Here is a 20,034-nt window from a genome sequence, read left to right on the forward strand (position 1 = left end):
TACACGCACATGTCCCCAAGGAGCTCGCACACATGAACAAGTCCCAAGGAGAACTCTGGGAGTTACGTGACAAAGCTGGCCAGATATTTTGTCTGGCCCCCAAACTGACTGTCAATAAAAATATTATCAGCAATCACCGAATCTAATGTCTACCTCTTAGCTGATGATCCCCAAGAGTAGGACAGAATGAGCCAGTGCAACACAGATGAAGTCGGACCGAGGATGGAGTGAGATTGTAGGCGTGAAGGACTTTTGCAAAGCGGAAAGCAATTCTATAAGTGTAATGGAAGGTACTAATTCCTTTGGACATCAGTGCCGGGACATTAAGGCCCATTAGAGAAGAGCTTATCACTCCTCAGGCAGACGCTGCCGCCTCACTGGCTTGGGTGTTCATTTCCCCCGGACCCCTCCCCTCCCCGTAACCCCAACCAGCTAATAAGCTCCTAGGACAAAGCCTCAAAGTACTGACACAGGGAGGCCATAGCAGAATAGTAGTCTGACCGTTATATGCTCCTGTGGCAAAAAGAAATCCGCTTTCATTGATAGCTGCAGAAGTCAGTTCAACATTGAAGCCATGAGGGTCTAAAATCTGGTAGATTTGGAGGCCAGTCTCAAATTCCCATATCTGTAGGTAAGAACAAAAAACAAACAAAAAAAAAAATCCAATAACCCACATGCCCTCCCGTTCTTATCAAAATTTTAATATATTCAAAACAGCCTCAAGATCATTGTTATACCAATCTAACAGCTTTCCCAGCATTCTGCCATGCGTATTGATTTGATCAAAGGAAGTGCTAAAGGAAGTGTCTGTGTTGTCCCGGAGCGCGCGTGTCAGCTGCATGTGCCCGTGGCTGAGACAGGCAGCGACTCTGTCCCAGGGAGCCCCTGGCTGCAGAGGAAGTAGTCAATCACTATTGTAAGTATAAAGCTAGATAGAAATGTAACAGTTATGAGTCCAGCAGACAAAAACCCAAACTGGATTTTTTTTCCTCTGTTCACACTCATCCAAATTAGCTACGGGCCACTGGACAGGATCTGTGGTGAATAGCATGGAACGTAAGGGAACCTTGAGGAACGGGGTCACTGACCTTTCTAAGGATTGTTCTGATTAGGGAGATGGGTTCAGCTCCAGAGAGACAGAGACTGAGACTTGGGTGGCGGGTAGGGAGGGAGAAAGAGAGAAGCCGGGGGGGGCGGCGGGGGGGGGAGGCTGAGACTTCAGAGAAGGCCGTCCCTGTAACTAGGCTGGGTGTACTCAGAAAATCCAGAAACACGCCAGGACTCTCCATCATCTCTTTGGAAACACAGCGGAGACTTTATATTCCTGCAGCCCTTTGGTCGGAATGTCCCCTCCTCAGTGGAGCTGCTATGCTCACGTATAATAAAACCGAAGCAGCAGCACAGGATGAAGTTGGCTGCGTTCAAGCTGTTTGGGGACAGGGCAGCATATGCGAAGGGCGGGGGAAGGGAAGGGGCATTGACTGCTCCTTCAGGAAACTGAAAGAAGGCAGTTGCAGCTGGGGCCACAGAGGGAGAGGGGAGGGGCTGAGGAAACCGTGGGGAGGCCGGAAAACAAATGGTGACCAGCTGGGAGGTGGTGGAGCCAAGATCCCAAGGCAGGCAGTCTGGCCCCGGAGGCCATGCTTCCGATTTCTGTGTGCCTCTGGGTACAGAGGGACCGTTCAGGGAGAAAGAGGAACGTGTGTCACTGCATGAATGCGTTTCAGAGGTCACCCATCTCCTGGCTTGAGGAGCATCCCCCTCTGACCCATCAGGTATGGAAAACTCACCTAGAGTCTTCCTCCCCCAGGGGAGACGGAGAGTCCCACCGCGTGAAAGCAGAACAGGCTTTCGTTTTCATTTCCCTCTGCCTACTCCCTAGGCATTACCAGAATTAAGGGATAGGCATGAGCTTTGGGCCTGAGAAACTCTCCAGCAGATGTGCAAAGAAGGTCAGAGACATCGAGGGGACTGGAAGGGTTTCCAGAGGCAGGCTCCCCAGCAGCGCACGTCTCCTCCCAGAGGGCACACTCGGAATGGAAGGACGAACACTTGAAGCGAAGACGCCCAGCCACTACTGCTACGTGCCGGCCGTGGACGCAAGCACACGGCCACAAACCCTGGCCTTTACGGAACACAGGAATGGCAGGGCCAGAGGAATGCGGAGGAAAGGTCATAGGTATTCACATCAGACAAGCCTGTGTTCATATCCCAGGCCTGGCGCTTGCTCTCTCTGAGCTCTTGTTTGCTCCCCTTTCAAGTAGAGTTCTATCTGTCCGCAGAGAATTACTGTAAGGATTCGCTAGGGTCATGGGTTTAAGGCGCTTGGCACATAGCCTGCACCTATAGGGATTCTAGGAAACATCTATCAGTTCTTTCCCTTTGTTCTTAACATAGCATTTACAGTTTTTAAAAAATTGCTCATACATAGTGTATCTACTGTATTTTGCCATGTATAATGCGTACCCACATTTCTTGGCCCCAACTTTCAGAGGAAAAAATATCTTTTGTTTTAATTTTTAATTCAATTTATTTATTTATATTTTGATATTTGTTTTTTGTATTATTGTATGTTGCATACAGATATCTGTATTTTAATACAGATATTATTGCTTTCTAGAGTTACACTTTTAATGCATAAGCTTAAATAAGAGAATTTTAAAAATTTATACAAATACAAAGTTACTACCCATGTATAATGCACATTCTTTTTCCCTCAAAAATTTGGACAAAAAAGTGCATTATACATGGCAAAATATAGTATATATTATTTTGATAATAACAACTAGCTTTATTTATTTAATTGATCATGTGACTTAATTGCACACAGTTTGAGCTAGCTTAAAATACTTGTTTTTTAATGTGTTTGTGAAAGCTTAAAAATAGATCGAATGTAGGGTCTTATCATACATGCCACTACATTTACTTAATCACTCAAAGACCTACCAGTAAGAAGAGAAAATTCTATCTGCTTTGCCTTTTTTTTTTCTTTTTGAAGAGTCAGTATATGCTTACCTTAATTATGGATTCAGAGCAGATAGTAAGTACTTGGTGAAAACATTTGTTGTAAAGCAAGACATTGATTTCTCGTTCGTGAGTATGAGGGACCTGTTTTGTATCTTGTATCATCCTAGTCAAAGGATACATGTCTATAACACTAGATCCTGAAACAGAAATAAGAATCTCATAAACACTCAATATGAAAGTTTTGCATCACAAAGGGTTTTATCCAACCAGTTGTATTTGTAAACAGCCAATCAGTGAGATTAGTAATATCAATGCCTAGGAACTCTAATGAAATTAAAATATATTCATTTACTCTACAACAATTTTGATAAATAGAACAAATATCATTTAGTCAGTCAGAGAAAAGCATTCATTTTGGGCTTCATGATTTTCAAGTGCATGGAGGCCATTTGGAGTTCACTAATAACCTCTTTTCAGTGACTTCTTTTTTTCCTGTTTTTATAGTCTCCTTTTTTCCTATTTAGAGCGCTTACAGCGCACACTCCATCTGGTGGAGAATAATAAGGGAGATGGAATTGGCAGGTAAGCTGCCATTCAGTGACTAGAACTTACTGTTAGAGAGCCCTTTTCAACTAACAAATGTTAAAAAAAAAAACATGGTAAACATTGTCTTATTAAGTCTAAGCAATGAGAACGATTGCAAGTCAGTGCTTGTAACATTAATATTAAATAAGATTATTTTCCACATCACCATAGTGAGGTAGATGGAGAGCAGGCATTCCTTACATGAATTCTAAGGGTGTTTGATTCAGCTTTACAGTGATATGGTAATCTGCAAGTATGCATTAACTCTCAAAAGCAACAAGCTGTGTATCCTGGTTGAGTGTAATGTCTGGAAATAGAAATAAGAACCCCAAAGCATCCCATAGCGCAAACAAAAATTAAATCTCTTTCCTATGTTTGATGTAATTTTTTTCCTTTGTGTTGAGTTTCTCAAGTCTATCCAAAGAAATCTCAACTTTAGGAAAGGTTTCAGTGGGAGTTACAAGTTACTAAACACTTTTTTCTCAGGTGTTTACATTTTAAGGTAAAATGTATTCATGTGTGAAAGACTGACGGCTCTTCTGGGAATGTTTTTCAATTCAAACATCTCAATATAGAAATAGGAATATGGTAGCCAGCTAGTCAAATAACACTTGAAGCTTCTTGGTAGATCCTTTACCATTATGTGTATATTTTTAAAGATTTTATTTATTTATTTTTAAAGAGGGGAAGTGGGGAGAAAGAGAGGAAGAGAAACATCAATGTGCGGTTGCATTTTGCGCTCCCCGTGCTGGGGACCTGGCCTGCAACCTAGGCATGTGCTCTAGGAGCACAGGAATCGAACCAGAAACCCTTTGGTTTGCAGGCCAGCACTCAATCCACTGAGCCACACCAGCCAGGGCCCTTTAACATTATATTGACAGTGACATCTGCAAATCTAGATCAGCATGAACAAGTGCAATTCCCCTCCCTTTTTGGCTCATTATACTATTGCTGTGAAAATAATGACATGCTGAGAAGGAACGTGGCTTCAGGGTTAGAAGCTTTTGGATTGACCTTCTATCTTTCTACTAGTCAGTTGAACAGTGTGATATTCACTTTTGTCAGTTATAAAATAGGATAAATAATAATCCCAGCCTCGTATGGCGACTGTGCAGATCACATGGCCTGAAGCACATGATAGCACTTTGTAAAAGAACTATACAGTTGGTAGTTGTCTTATAGGAGTAATAACAATAACAGCAATAGTACCACAGCATATTCTATGTAGGGGTCCCAGAATGTGATTTAGAAGATTACATCAGATGCTTCATTCGAATCGAAGCATGAATGAAAAATTGAGAAATAAACTTCATGTAATTCTGATGTCAAGTTGACAGTTGCAGTCAATGTATGCAATATTAGTGATTAGGTAATATGCAGAACTCTATATATTTTTAATTTTTATTTATTGATTTGAGAGAGAGAGGAAGAAAGAGAGAAAGAGATCAGTTTCTTGTTTCCCTTATTTATGCATCCATCAGTTGATTCTTGTAAGTGCTCTGGCCGGGGATCGAACCCACAATCTTGGCATATCAGGACCATGCTCTAACCAGCTGAACTAACCAGCCAGGGTCAGAGCTCTATATTTTTATAAGCAAAATATTATCACGATTACATAAAATTGGGAAGAAAATTTGATTTTCTGTCCCTTTTTTTGTCTTAATACTTGAGTCCTCAGTTACTCTGATGATAAATGGGATGGAAATGAGGAGCCCAGTAATCAAACACGCAGGTTGAGGCACTAACAGAGAAAATCTGCTTGCAATTTTTAGGATGTTATCCAGAAAAAAACACAGAAGTTAAAAATAATGATGTTCTCCACCAGCAAAAGCACCAAGCGCTTCCCTGCCCTAATTAACCCCATGGGAAGTCAGAGCAGGTGGTCACTGGGAAAATGCTTAGGAAATGCATTTTGGGTTGGTGTTCCAGAAGGAAGATGAATTATTAATACGGTTCATTTTTCTCCTAAAGCCTGAGGGTAAGCAAATGCTTAGTATTTGTCTCCTTAGTAAGCACATGTTTCCAAGAGGCAACAGGAAAAGGAGGAAAGGAATCTGCTGGCATCAGCCTTGGGGATCTGTCATTCGTGCATCTGTTCTCTCTCTGCTGTTCTTTGTCCAGCAGCAAAGGCAGGTGGGAGGCTCAGCATCCTTCCTACCAAGTAACCAGTGTCTCAGTATCAGTGTCAGGGACCAAACTACCTCACTGAAGAAAGCGGTGCACCCGTTTTAAGAGGGACCATATTCCTGCTCCCCAGCGTCAAAACCGAGCTGAGTTGACCTTGCCTTCCCAGCAGGGCACACCCCACATTTCTGCTGGACCCGCACCACGTCTCTCTAGGTCCAGGAGCTTGGAGCCCTGCCGTGGTATTTTCACAGAAGGTCAGCTACACATTGTATCGCCCCCCCACCCCCCGCCGTGGCTTTCATCCCAGCCATGAACACACAGGAGGAAGTGGAATTAGATGAAGTATCTGTTGTGATAAATCATGGTTTATACATCTCCTTTCCAGTTTTGTTTTTCTTCTGGTTTGTGCTCAGGTGCTAGTTAAGAAAAATACCAGTTAAAAGTTAAGGTATGAGTTTTGTTTGCCATTAGCTGGGGGCGCTTACCTGCAATAAGCATGCCATGATTGGAATCATAGACCATGGAATAAATCTGCATGTCTCCGGGGCCTCCCTGGCTGTCGTGGAAGACTTGTAATAGTGACAGAGTCTGGATATCCCACACCCTGAAAACCTGGCAGAGTAAAGAACACAGTTCACCACTGTGACACTTTGCCCTCTCCACTCAAAGCTGTTTATGTAAAGCATTTTCAGAGTCTGCAATATGCTCCTAAAAACTTGAAGCAATGAATGTCTCACACAACGAGCACACATTTGCTGAACTCTTATTGGACTCCTGGTTCAGTTATTGTTCATTAATATCCGAGGAAAACAGCAGTGATTAAATGTTTGCTTAAAGGAACTTGATTTTTGTATCATTACAGAAGGGAAGGGAAAACAGAGGATTTATTTAAGAATTTGGAGCACTGGCCAGGCAGCTCAGTGGTTAGAGCATCATCCTGATACGCCAAGGTTTCGGGTTTGATCACGCACCAGTCAGGACACATACAAAAAGCAACCAATGAGTGTGTAAATATGTGGAACAACAAATCGATGTTTCTCCCTCTCCCTCTCCTTTTCTCTCTCTCTCTAAAATCAATCAATACAAATTAAAAAATAAGTATTTGGAGAAATAATAAAAGACTCCTATGACTTACAATGCAATGGAAGTCGTGTTTCTCTTTGTACCAGAGATTAGAAAACAGATGGAAGATGAACTTTAGGTGGAGTGTTTCAAGTTGCTCTCTCATGACTTAAGAAGATGGGAAGACATTACTAAATGAGGATTTTAAGAACCTCCCCTTCTTCCTGTCCAGGCATGCTAGGATTAGAGAAAGTAGTTTTTAAGGATGGTGTAAATATAGTAAGAGTGTGGGGAAATAGGTTATCAGAATTCTCCTTTGAGGAAGGAAAGAGAACTACATAATACTGAACTATAACTTGGGTTGATAAAAGAGACTAGAAAGAATTAATTCAACAAACTAGGTCAAGTTTGCCCTTCATCACTTGAAATAACTGGTCTTTGTTTTCTTCATCTCCTAGTTATTTTTTAAAAAGATTTTATTTATTTATTTTTAGAGAGAGAAAAGGAGGGAGAGAAACATCAATGTGTGGGTGTCTCCTGAGCGCCCCCCACTGGGGACCTGCCCCGCAACCCAGGCATGTGCCCGGCGCTGGGAATCGAATCGGCAACCCTTTGGTTCACAGGCCGGCGCTCAAACCAGGAAGCCACACCAGTCAGGGCTGGTTTGCTTTTTAAAGCAAGTTACAATGTAATTGAATTTTGGCAATAAGTGTGATTTCATCAAGAATTATGTCTCCTAGCATGCATCAGCTTTAAGTATTTCCATATTATAGTCATTATGATTAAACTATTAAGTTAGAATCTTTGTTGAGTAATACGATCATTTTATTGTTAAATTTTCTTCCATTACCTTCATTACCACTTAGTCCCCTTACACCCGCCTACCTGCACCCTCCCAGTCACCGCACTGCTGTCTGTGTCCACGAGTCCTTTTTCCTTTTAGCCCAATCCCTCCACCCCCTAACCTGCCCCCACCCAGAGCTGCCAGCCTGCTCTCTATCTATGCGTCTGTCTTTAGTTTGCATTTTAGTTCAGTTTGCTCATTAGAGTCTACGTATGACTGAAATCATATGGTATTTGTCTTTCTCTGACTGGCTTATTTCACTTGGCATAATTTTCTCCAGGTCCATCCCTGCTGTCGCAAAGGCTAAAACTGCACAGAAAGCTTTAATAAGTACTTCTGTTAACAGAGATACTAACTTCTTATTTGAGACACTTGTAGCGAACTGAGTTAAAAACTTCACCGTTGCAGGGTGGTCCACATGTGTAGGAGCAGAGGATGTCGAAGTCACGTGACTCGCAGAACACCGGTGAAGAGCTTTCGTCCTAGGTATGCTCCCTGTAGGCCAGCATTACTTAGAACTTGTACTTCCTTGTCCTACTAACACGCATATTTTGAGGGAGTAGCTACAACACCGAACCTTATCCGTCTTTTGCATCATAGAGTAAACAAATGTAAAGGACTATTTATGAATTTAGGTTCAGAGCCTAAATGAGAGGCCAGCAGAAGTGGAATCAAGAAGTGCCATAGAAACTGGTCTCCATTCAAGTTGTTTCTCATGTTATTGCTTTGGCTGGGATACCTTCCCAGCAGGCAGTCTCTCTAACTCCCCTGGGGGCACTCTGACCTGTGGCTGGCAGAGGGGGCAAAGGATGAGGCAAAAGATTAGGGTTTCAGCTCGAGCCTATCACTGAATTCCCTAAACCTCAGTTTTCATGTGTCTAAAAGGGACTCTATAACACCAACAAGCTCTACCTTATTGCATCGATGTGAATGTGTTCTGAAATCTGTGATTTTTTTTCTCATAGAGTAATTCTATTTTTTCGTATCTCTCCCCTCTTCAGTGTTCAGTCCTGTTGGTGTCCCGGGGGCTTCAGGGAGGCGGGGACCGCCGAGGGGGCAGAGGCATGGAGATCTTCGTTACCATGCAGCAACTGCCCTCTGGATTTTTCTGCACCCTCTCCCACACACCTTCTTTGTTACTGTCAGATGAAACTGCTTCCAGTTTCCTAAACCCTCTCTCTTTCTGGTGTCTGTGCATCCAAACACACGCTTCCTATCATCTCCAATTTCCTCCCAACACCCTTCTCCAGCTAGCAAACGTGAACCTTGGACAACTGATATTTACATAACCCTGAATCTCATTAAATGCAGAGCTTAATTTGTTGGGGTATATCTTACAGCAGCGGTCCCCAACATTTTTGGCACCAGGGACCAGTTTCGTGGAAGACAATTTTTCCACGGACTGGGGGTGGGGGTGGGTTAGCCTAGGAATTATTCGAGCGCATTACATTCAAGCTCGACTCCTACTGTGCGGTCTGGTTCCCAACAGGCCACAAGCTGGTCCCCAGCCATGGCCCGGGGGTTGGGGACCCCTGTCTTACAGTACAATAGTCCCATGTTCTTAAATACAAGTGTTCTTTTTTTTTTTTTTTTTTTTAAATACAAGTGTTCTTAAATACAAGTACCTCAGGAAAAACTTCATAGTTACTTCACATTAACAGTGAGTATTGCTTGTTAAGGTTATTTTTAAGTATTTCCTACTTCTTTTTCCTTGTAAATGCTCTCCATTTGACCATTTTTTTCCCCAACTGGTTACTGCTCTTACATAGAAATTTATTTTTATAACTTGCCATTATAAAACCAGCCACCTTATTCAACTTGTCCTAAAATTTTGAGCTGATTTTATTACATTTTTAAAGAAACCCCATTATCTGCAAATAGAATAATTTAGCCTCCTCATTTACAATATTTATAACTATTTTTTTTTCTTATTTTATCACATGGGTTAGAACATTTAAAACACTGATGACAGCCACAATAACAGAAATCCTAATTTTTTCTGCACCGAATGATGATGCCCGTGTCTGCAATGGGAAGGGCCTCTTGTGTCTGGCTGTCGAGGAGAATGATTGTTCTCTTCCCAGATCTGCATTCTTTCTATTCTTCAAACGTGTCCTTCCTTGTGCTGTATTCAGTGGAGACAGAACAGTGGCTCCTCATTTCCTCCTCCACACTGATAATATTTTTCTCAGCGGCTGCCAGCTATTTCAGTCAAACACTGTCTGTATTCTAGATTTCCCAGTAGCTGATTTCAAGGGAAACAAACAGCTTTTTTTGACATTGTTTTTCCTTCCCGTTACCTTGGCAGAGGAGAGGCTGATGACGAGCTGATCTTTCTCATTGGTCACGATCTCGATGATGCTGAACATGTGTCCCACAAGTTTCCCCACCGGCTTGGTGCTGATATTGGGGTGCCACAACCGGAGCATTTTGTCATCCCCTGGAAAGGACATGGCACAGTTGCTTATATTCTCAGGGATACAGGCGGGCACAGGTTAAAGAGCCCGTGTCTCCCCATTTCCTCCACCCCCAGCCCATGTTTCTATAAGTTCAGTTTATATATATAATCATACAGTATTAATCCTTCTCTGTTGGACTTATTGCACTTGGTATAATGCCCTCAAAGTCCACCCATGTGGTCACAAATGGCAGGATTTCCTTCTTTCTCAATGCTGAACAATTTTCCCTTGTACATAATGTACCACCACATCTTCTCATCCATTCGTCTGTTGACAGACACTTAGGTTGTTTCCATGTCTTGGCTAATATGACTAATGCTGTAATGAACATGGGGAGTGCAGATATCTCTTGGCGGTGTTGGTCCAAGTGTACAAACTTGGAGTCATAAGGTAAAGACATTCTGAGCATCTAATGCACAGAATGGTGATTGTGGTTAATAATACCAAATTATAGGCTTCAAAGTTGCCAAGAGGGTAGATCTTAAATATTTTCACCATAAAAAGACTGGTAATAATGTGCCATGATGGGGGTGTTAGCTGAAACTTTGGTGGTAATCATTGTGCAATATAAAAGCATAGCACATCAATAAGCTGTACAACTTACACTTGTACAATGTTATATGTCAATGAAGATGGGAAAAAAGAATCTGTCTCTCACTCAATCATATCCTTATCTTCCTTCTAATAGCAAATCCCAGCCTATCTTTTCCAAGATACAGTCTGGGACTTGCTAAGAGCTTGCTAGCCTTGTTTGGATCTGCTTCTCATCAAAGTTGTTTTATAAGAATTGTATTTACACATACAAATGTGCATTCTCATAAATACTTGAGTTCTTTTCTTGATTCAGTACTTTCCTACCCATTCATGCATTAATGTATTATTCATTCTTTATTTACTTCCCCAAAGCATTTAAGGCAGCTGTTCTTTTGTTTTCACGTTCTTAAATTGTACAAAAATCATAATCAGAGAAGAAATCAAAGGAAGAGGAAAACTCCACATAATTTATACCATTATAACAAATTAACTGTTTTCATTTTCCGATCTTCCTTTCTAACATATATATCCATAAGCATATATAATTTATATGTAGGTACTATCATAGCATAGATACTATTTTTTAATTGTTAAAATCATGCAGGTACATGGTAAAAGATTTATATAATATGGAAGAGTACAATTTTTTACTAAAAAAAAGTCATCTTCCCCCCCATAATCTCTAATTATACCCCCAATAAAAACCCACTGTTAAATTTTTTTCTTTCTTACAAATTAACTGTTTTTAGAGTTAAGAATCACACTTTCCATTCATATTTAAATACTTTAAATTAGGAAGATTACCATATCTCGACAACAACAAATCACTGTCACTAATTTTTATCTTTGACACGCACCTAAAAATGTGTTATAAATGTTGACAAAATGCAAAATCATTGTTTTAATATGAATTTTTACCAAGAAATTACAGCCCACCGTATTGAATGGACAGAGACAGAGACCAGATTAAAATTTCCTAGAGTAGATTTGTCATTTTGTTATTATATGTAGATTAAAGGGAAGATTGCTTTCTTTTTCCTGCTAGCTTTATTGAGATATAATTGGCATAAGACATAGTGTAAGTGTGAGGAAATAAATTTCTATTGTTTGAGCCACTCATTCCAGTCTATGATACTTTGTTATGGCAGCCTGGGCTGACCAAGACAGCAGCCAAGTATTTTAAGGACTATTGTCCATGTATAAGTGGGATATTTTATTAAATTGAAAACTTCCATGGTAGCCTTATTAACAACAAGAAGAAATAATGTCTTGAGAAATTACTGTATGTTTGGCATTTTGCTGAGCATACAATGAAATTCTACATGTTGACTCTGTCAAAAGTCTACTTTTTCAAAAGCCTCCTTAAATCCTTTTCTGATTGCCTTCCCCAGCCTCAGATCACGTTCAGACTTCTTCCCTGTTGCTAGGGTGTTTTCTCAGATTTTTTTTAAAGCGTGTATTCTATTCAATTTTAGTTGTTTGCGTCCATCTATTTTACCCATTATCTGGTGAGCATTATATTTCTCATTTATAGCAGTGTTTGACAAATGGTGTTTCATACATGATTGTTTAGTAAATTAGTTGGCTAGTAGAGTCACTCATGAAGTGGTTAAAAATATATATTTTAAGTAAGTCTGCCTCAGTTTCGAACCTGGCTCTCTCACTTACTGGTTTTAGGACTTCGAGTTAAGTCACTTTACTACCCTGTGTCTAAGTTTCTTTATCTATGTCATGGGGATAAATGGAACTGGTGTCACAGCTTTATTGTGAAGATTAAGTGGATCACACATATGTAAATTTTTCTTTTAATTTTTAAAATTGATCTTAGAAAAAGAGGGAGAGAAATGATTTGTTGTTCCATTTATTTATGCATTCATTGATTGATTCTTGTATGTGCCCTCATGGGGGATCAAACCTGCAACCTTGGCACATGGGGACAATGCTCTAACCAACGGAGCGACCCAGCCAGGGCCATACATGTGTAACTCTGAACAGTTTCTGGGCCGTGAACTGACTATTACTACGACTACTACTACTATTCTAAGTCCCTGCCAGGTACAATTCATTTTGTAAAATGTCTGGGGGGAGAGAAGGGGAATTGAGACACAGACAAATGAAACGTGGCCCCTGCCCTTGAGAGTTTGTAACCTAGCAGTAGTATGGCAAGGGCGAAAGACACACGGGTAAAGTAAAAAACCATAGAAAAGACATCAAATCGGAGGATAGGACATTATACTATAAATAATATATTATGGTTTATAAGGTGCTGACTTCCTGTTTCTTTGATATTTTCCATTCATTGCCTTTTATTTTGCTGTTAAACCAGGATTTTAATAAGGCCACACATAAAAGGTAGGATTTCTGTCCTTTAGCAAGCTCTTATTTCAGTTGATGACTCGCCTGACCAAAACACATCACTCTTGATGAGATGAGTGGACTTTTCAGGGAGAAAAGTAAGGGAGGGAGAGTCTGGGGTGGACCAGATTACTGTCCCCAGACAGGACAAGAAGGACAGGGGCTAGAGCAAAGGGCATTAAGTCCAGCTCAAATCCCTGAGCTAACCAGCTGTGTGAGTTCTGGCCAATCACTTCCTTTACTGGGACCTCATTTCCTTCTCTGTAAAATTTTGATCTCCAAGATTCCTTCTGGCTCTCAAGTTTTATGACTGTGTGCTCCGGAGGAAGAGATTACTACAGTGAGAGTAGAGAGCAATCTGAAACTTCTTCAGGTAGTGAGAAACACTCCAGATTAGCAGTTACGTGATTCAAACTGAATACTTCCGATTATGCAATATCTTGCCTGCATGTGCTTTTCACTGACAATGGCCAAGAAGTGTCACAAGACAGTACTCAGGTATATTCAGAATCCCAAGGCTCGGGTTCACAGATAGTTCTAGATCATGTTGGCTGGAGCAGCCCTGGAATGGGCAGGTCACTTCTGGAGGATGAGGCCAGGCTATCTCCAGCAGAAAATCTGTCACCTACTTATGTGTCGCATCAAGAAGGATCCAATTGAGGACTGCCACCTCAAAAACGTCCAGGGCTCGTAAACTAAGGGCTACTTCCAATGCACGTTGCCAAGGAAACCCAATCTTCCAGAGGTTTTCTGCTATCTTCTGCCAGAGGTCCTCCAGCTTTGCTTGCTTTCTGTTGATAGTAATAGAATCTATACACAGTCTGTGTGGTGGCTTTTTGGAGCCAGAATAAGCAGGAAGGAACATGATACTAAGCTCTAAATGCATACAGTATTCCATCTGTGTTTATTATTATTATTATTAACTGTTGACTCATGCTCCACTTTGTATGAGAACCATTTAGAAACATGTCTTATCTGTACCATTAGATTTCGAATTCTTAAGGTTAGAAATACAATCTGATCTTTATGAGCTTTACAATACCTAGTCCCAAGCAGCTGTGCAATCAATGTCTTGAATGAAACATTAACAAATATATGCAAAGCCCCTAAGGTATCTTGCCTGGCAGAGAATTGCTTTTAAACACTTGACCTTTCCAAGTAGGAGTTTGATCCTTAAAGTGGCTGACAGAGACAACTATTGACTAAAGAATTTTTGATGGTCATGAAAATAATGCTCAGGAAATTGGCTTCCTTTTTGTTTTTCTTTTGTGAATATCTTGTCCCAGGTTGGCTTCTTTCTCTCTTTTCCACCCCAGCAAATGCTTCTGTATTTTTTTTCAAGCTCATCAAATGTCCCTGCACGTTTACCACATTTAATTAAGGCTAGTAGAGCTGCTTTCTTGGTATATGTTGAGTCGTCAGCTGGTACATGCAGATCATTCAGCGATGTGATTGGCCGAGTCCCTCGTCAACAAGAGTATCCTCCTGAGAAAAACGTGAGTTCAATTACTGAGGATTGTCTTTTCTACTAATAGAGGCTTCATAACTGTGATAATTTAATAAATTATGCGTGGGGAAAAGTATTAGCCGTTTTTCAGTCATACTGCTATGTTCTTTGCCATTGTAAGAGAGCTAGAAAGCTGCCATTAATAAGTTTTCAAAGCTGTAGATGGGGATCTTAGAATACAATGAACACTGAGGTTAATGGGGGTCAAATGCCTTAATCCATGTGAAGCAGTCTGAACGCCCCAGAAATGCCTGCAGTACTTAGGGTTACGACGTACACGAAAGCGAGTCCATTCTCCTGGTTTGTGTTCTTTTCTGTGAGAGCCACGGGCTGTGCAAAGGAGTTGGTTCAGATCTATATGGCAGCATGACATTTTAGCACCATCAGCTTTTAGGAATCAAGTCTCACTGTAGCCCCATATTTAACTATTGCCTTTTCAAAGGGTTTTGTGTGCAAGGTTTGAGGAGAAGTAGGTAAAAATAGCTAATTGAGACACACAGCAATGAGTGCGGCATCCGTCGCTGTTTGATTGTCAGGCCTTTTCCTGCTTCTTCCCGGGCCGCCCCCACGCTCCCCTTCCGTCATCTCTTGGAGCACCCATCACCTCCTTCAGGCATGGGGTCCAGGCCGGGGACTCTGCCCATTTCCACTGCAAGTAACGATCCAAGACAGTTATCAACTCAGGAGGGGGCAAAGGCGATCGAGAAATTGTGACACACACCTTCCACTTCTTTTCTGGAAAACATCTAGTTTTGCTATCTATTCCCTTACGTGTTTTAGACGTAGCATGGAGGTCTTTAATGAGAACCTTAATGAGTACAATTTGTTCTTGGAATCATCACAACTAAGCTTCAGAAAACTTGCTGCCAGTCCAAGCCAAGACTCCCACGTTCTACTCTGCATACCTCTTATCCACTTTTCTTGATGTCCTTAGTTGAAATTTAGAAGTCTGGCCAATTAATGCTTTGTTTTCCAGAATACCCAAAGCCGCGACACTCTATCAAATAACATCTAATTGGCAAACTGGGATCCAAATTTTCCAAAGGACACTGTAGTTTATGTCCCTATGAATAAGAATCTCTTTAAACCACGGCATCAGAGTATTTTAAGCTCCAAGGGATCCTAGACTTGAGGTAGTCCAAGTTTCTCATTTTATCCAATAGGAAAATGGGAACAGGGAGAGATTAAGGAACAATCAAACACCACGGGGTTGGTTTGTTGCCAGGCTATGACTACACCTAGGTCTCCTAGCTTTTAGGCCATGATTTTTATTTGTTTTGCTTTTTAATAGACTATAATACAAAAGTATTTGCTCCTAAAGTTAATTTTAAGTAAGTGTTGTAGAGGCCTCAAAGCCAAGAAGAGATTTAAATATAACTTCAAATACACAGTGTACTAAAAAAAAAAAAAATACGAAATCGATTCCCTCCGGGAGATTACCCAGCCACGAAGTGAGAGGCAGCTACCTTTGTCCTGGTCACCATGCGCACTTCGGGCTGAGGGAGGATACGCTGGGCAGGGGAAGAGGGATGTGAAGAAATCATACACGGGGAGGGCCAACAGCGCTTACTCATTTAACGTCTCGGCTTCTTTAATAAACACTCTTGCTCTAAACTCTTACCAAATGGTATACTTGTTTTTTTCCAGTAAGTTTTCCTCTTAAAAAAATGTTTTTTGTTCTTACTTTTTTTTTAAAAAAATAGAGATCTGCAGTCGAGGCCATTTTCTTGATGTTTGTTTGGGTTTCTGTTTTGTTCATTTACTTCTTTCAAGTCTCCCTGTCTTCTGTGTCCTTGGAGGTGACCCTGACCTGGGAGTGTTGCTTCAGGGTGTGGGGGGCCCCTCTCCTCCCACATGCAGCCGCCCTCTGAGTCCTTACAGCCGCTGTCTCCAGCCAGGCCTTTTCCCATCAAAGCAGTAGCCTCCTGGAATTCTAACAAGCGCTTGATGGTCAAGTTCAAAACTGAGTTTTGCCTGCTCTCCTTCCCCGTGTGAGCTCCCTCTTCCTCATCCTGTGTGACCATCAGCACAACTGCCATTTTCCCACCTTACAAACGCAGAGCTGGCTGATCCCTCTTGTTAATCCCCAATACCACTCTAGCTCCAGGTTTTAGGAATAATTTATTTCCCATGTCTTTGAGACTGGCTCTTTTTCCCCCTCATAGCACCTACAATAATCCAGAGTCTTATTCTTACCATCTATCTCATGACTACCTAAATGGAATCTCAGATTGCATTTTATTCCAACAAAGCCTCCGCACATATGTCAGAGTAATTTTGCCTAGGTGTTGTAAATAGATTGCATTAATATTTATTGAGAACCTACTATGTACCAGATCCACATGACCTCAGCTCAATCTAAACATTGCCATGGGAAGTGGGTGACCCCTTTTTATTGGAGTATTATTATTAGCAAATTTGTAGTGAACGCTATGTGCAAGACACTGTGCTAAGTACTCTATCTGAACTTATTTAATTATTTTAATAACCTTATGAATAGGTACTATTGTCAACCGCACTTTACAGATGAGACTGAAGCTTGGAGGAGTTAAATCACCTGCCCAAAGCCACACAGCTTGCCAGTAAGAGAGCCAGGTTTGTACCTAAACCATCTGACTCCAGAGCCCAGGCTCAGAGAACCCCAAAGTGACAGAGCAGGAATCTGGGGCTCGAAGAGCATTTCCGTCCCCCACCTTCGCCTGCTTCTCAGCCCATCACGTTGGCCTCCCTTACTCTCGGCAGATAACCTGGTCTCCTATCTCCTACCCTCCTCAGCCCTTAAATGTTGTCATTTTTATAAAGGCTCTATCCATGGTCCTCTCCTCTGTGAACTCTAAACCGTGGGCTCTTGACTTTTTGGGTTCTGGATCCCCTTTGATGATTTGATAAATTTTGAACTTTCTCTCCAGAAAAATACACGTAGACACACAACTGGCATTCAGGTTCAGGGGCGACAAGATTCCTCTGAAGGCCACGCATGGGTCCCAGGCTAAGAACATGTGTTCTCACACATTGAAATAAGTTCTTGATACATTAAAGGACTACAGCTAAAATATAAAAGAAGACAGTTAAAAAATCACCGTAAAATACAGGAGAATTTGTTTCACATATTCTTGGGCAGGGCAAAGCGTTTCTGAGAACGCAGAAGCTACACACACACGTGCCCCCCCCTACACATGCACACACACACACAAGACGACAGATATGACTTCATATACATTTTAAAATTCTCTAAAAGGTTTTTCCAGCAGCAAAATTCCACAACTTTATGGAAATTCTATAACTATGTTAATTAAGCAGATCTCTGTGCAATATGAACTGTTCTCTTACCTCCAGTGACAATGATATTTGCTTTTACACAGTAACAAAAACTGTTTGCTCCTCTTGGCATGGAAAACTCTCTAACAGGCCTGGGAAACACAAATCCGATGTAAGACCTATGTTTGCCTGTATGAAGCTAATTCATATTTATAAATAATGTTCCATAGGTTTATTTCTCAGTTGGTTATAAATCCACTTACCCACGGAAAATATTGTAATTGTTAAATCCTCACTGACTCACAGAATCCATTTACTCCAAAATGTGGTGATATTAGCACAACACTTTATATTATTTCTACTTAATAAAAAATATCTGAAGGGAACAGGATTTGGGGGACTGAATGAGAAAGGTGAGGGAGTAATGGAATAAACAATTTTTAAAAATTCAAAAAAATAGAAAAAGGTGAGGGGATGGAGAAGTACAAATTGTTGTCACAAAATAGTCACGGGGACGTAAAGAACAGCACGGGGAATATGGTCAGTAAAACGGTAATGCCTATATAGGGTGCCAGGCAGGTACTGGAAGTATCACGGCTGTCACTTTGTAAAGTATGTGATTGTCTGAGCACTATGTCGTACACTCGACACTAAAACAAAATAATATTGAATGTAAACTTTAATTAAAAAATAAAACGTAAAGAAGAGGAGATCTAAAGAACACACCTTCCGGCCCTCCTCCTTGCGGTGGTTATGCTGGCGGTGAGGAGGGGCGGAGCTAGATCACGTCTCAGTCCACAAAGGACGCTGGGTGGCTACGTGAGCCCATTGGTAGCATGTGTGTCAGGGAGGCATTTGGACATTTCTCCTCTCTTACCACCCACGTCCAACCAGCTATCAAGTCCTGTTGCCTTCGCCTCTAAAAAATACCTGAAAACTCACTATTTCTTCCCATTCGCACCGCACTATCTTAGGTCAACCCTCCATCTTCTCTTACAGAGACGCTGCAATGAACTGCTAATTTCTCAGCTCCCACAATCGCCCATCCTCCCTTCCCGTCCCCACGCCGAATCCCATCGTCATGCTGCAGCCAGAGTGATCTGGGCAAAGCATGAATTAGATTCCACCTCTTGCCTCCAGTGGCCTCCCGAGGCTCTAAGAAGGACCCTCTATTCCTTCACCTGGCTCACCTGGCCCAGGGGGTCCCTGTCACTTTCTGGGCTGACCCCATGCCCTCCTCGTCCCTGCACTTTATGATGCAGCCACACTGTTCTCATCAGCCTCCTTTCTGGCTGCACTGAGCTCTTCCCTCCTCAAGAGCTTCTGCACAGGCTGAAGATGCTCTTCTTCCCAGATCCGAACCATGTTAACAACCACCTTCCTACAGGTGTTATTTTCTCAGAAAGGCTTTTCCTAAACTTCACCATCCTACCCCTACCAACTAAACAATGTGTTTTGTGTTATTTTCTTTCATAGTACCATGTTCTTTCTCCTTAAAGCATATGGCACCTATCATATAATCTTAGTATAGATGTTGGCCCGTGTTGTTTATCCTGGAGCAAAATTAATTGTAGATACCATGGGACTTGAACATAAAAAGCTCCCAATAAATATTTGTTTGAATACCCCTAAGGAACAAATACCTAGTTATCACTTTCCAGAGTCCCAAGGAAAAAAAATGTATTGATTATGGAAAGTTCCCTTCAAATTTTTCCCTGAGACCCTTGATATAATAGCACTTTTGAAAAAGAAACATTTTCCAGCAATTTTTTCAAAATGGGAGGAAAAAACCCAAAACGCATTGCTGTCAAAGGACCCTGCCTGAATTACAGCTGCTTCATCTCAGTTCTCCCTGTGGCTGCACATGTGACCTCCGACCTGGAGAGCGAAGTGGGTCATCGGTTGAAAGATAAAGAGGTGACTCCACAAAGGCACGTGATACGTGACTGGGGTTGTTCAGTGAATGTGAGAGGACGCCCAGACACGAAGGCGTCCCAGGGGGACCCTGTGCTCGCTAAGAACAAGGCCACTGAGCAAGCAGCGCATCCTTCTATCTTTTCTCATTTTGGTCACTGGGAGGTTAGCAGGAGTGAGGTTGGGGGACAAGGAAGAAGGCATTTTTATTGACTCCTTGACGATGTTGAAAAGAAATTCCAGATCTAAATACCTGGAATACATCACCACTCCTAGGCATGTAAATGAAAAAAAAAAATACCTTGGGTAAAGGTATTTTTTTGTGTGGTCCTCACTCTGGATTATCAGCTGCCGTTGAACTGTATGTTGTGACTATTCCCAAGGGAGGGCGCCATAGAAAACTCTAGACCAGAAGTTGGCAA

General features: G+C 41.6%; 1 protein-coding gene across 1 annotated transcript in view; it reads right to left on the bottom strand.

Annotated features, from left to right (window-relative positions):
• Positions 1-20,034, bottom strand: part of WDR64 (WD repeat domain 64) — a 67,468-nt gene that overhangs the window by 27,825 nt on the left and 19,609 nt on the right. Inside the window, exons 9-13 of the mRNA XM_054576474.1 lie at positions 17,771-17,850; positions 9,886-10,025; positions 6,165-6,291; positions 3,016-3,164; positions 502-625 (exon numbers count right to left, since the gene is read on the bottom strand). Coding sequence (XP_054432449.1) covers positions 502-625; positions 3,016-3,164; positions 6,165-6,291; positions 9,886-10,025; positions 17,771-17,850 — 620 coding nt within the window. The remainder of the gene's footprint in view (positions 1-501; positions 626-3,015; positions 3,165-6,164; positions 6,292-9,885; positions 10,026-17,770; positions 17,851-20,034) is intronic.

Source organism: Pteronotus mesoamericanus, unplaced genomic scaffold (genome assembly GCF_021234165.1).
Source record: "Pteronotus mesoamericanus isolate MK-2021 breed Mesoamerican mustached bat unplaced genomic scaffold, CSHL_Meso_final contig_347, whole genome shotgun sequence".
NCBI classification, from domain to species: Eukaryota; Metazoa; Chordata; class Mammalia; order Chiroptera; family Mormoopidae; genus Pteronotus; species Pteronotus mesoamericanus.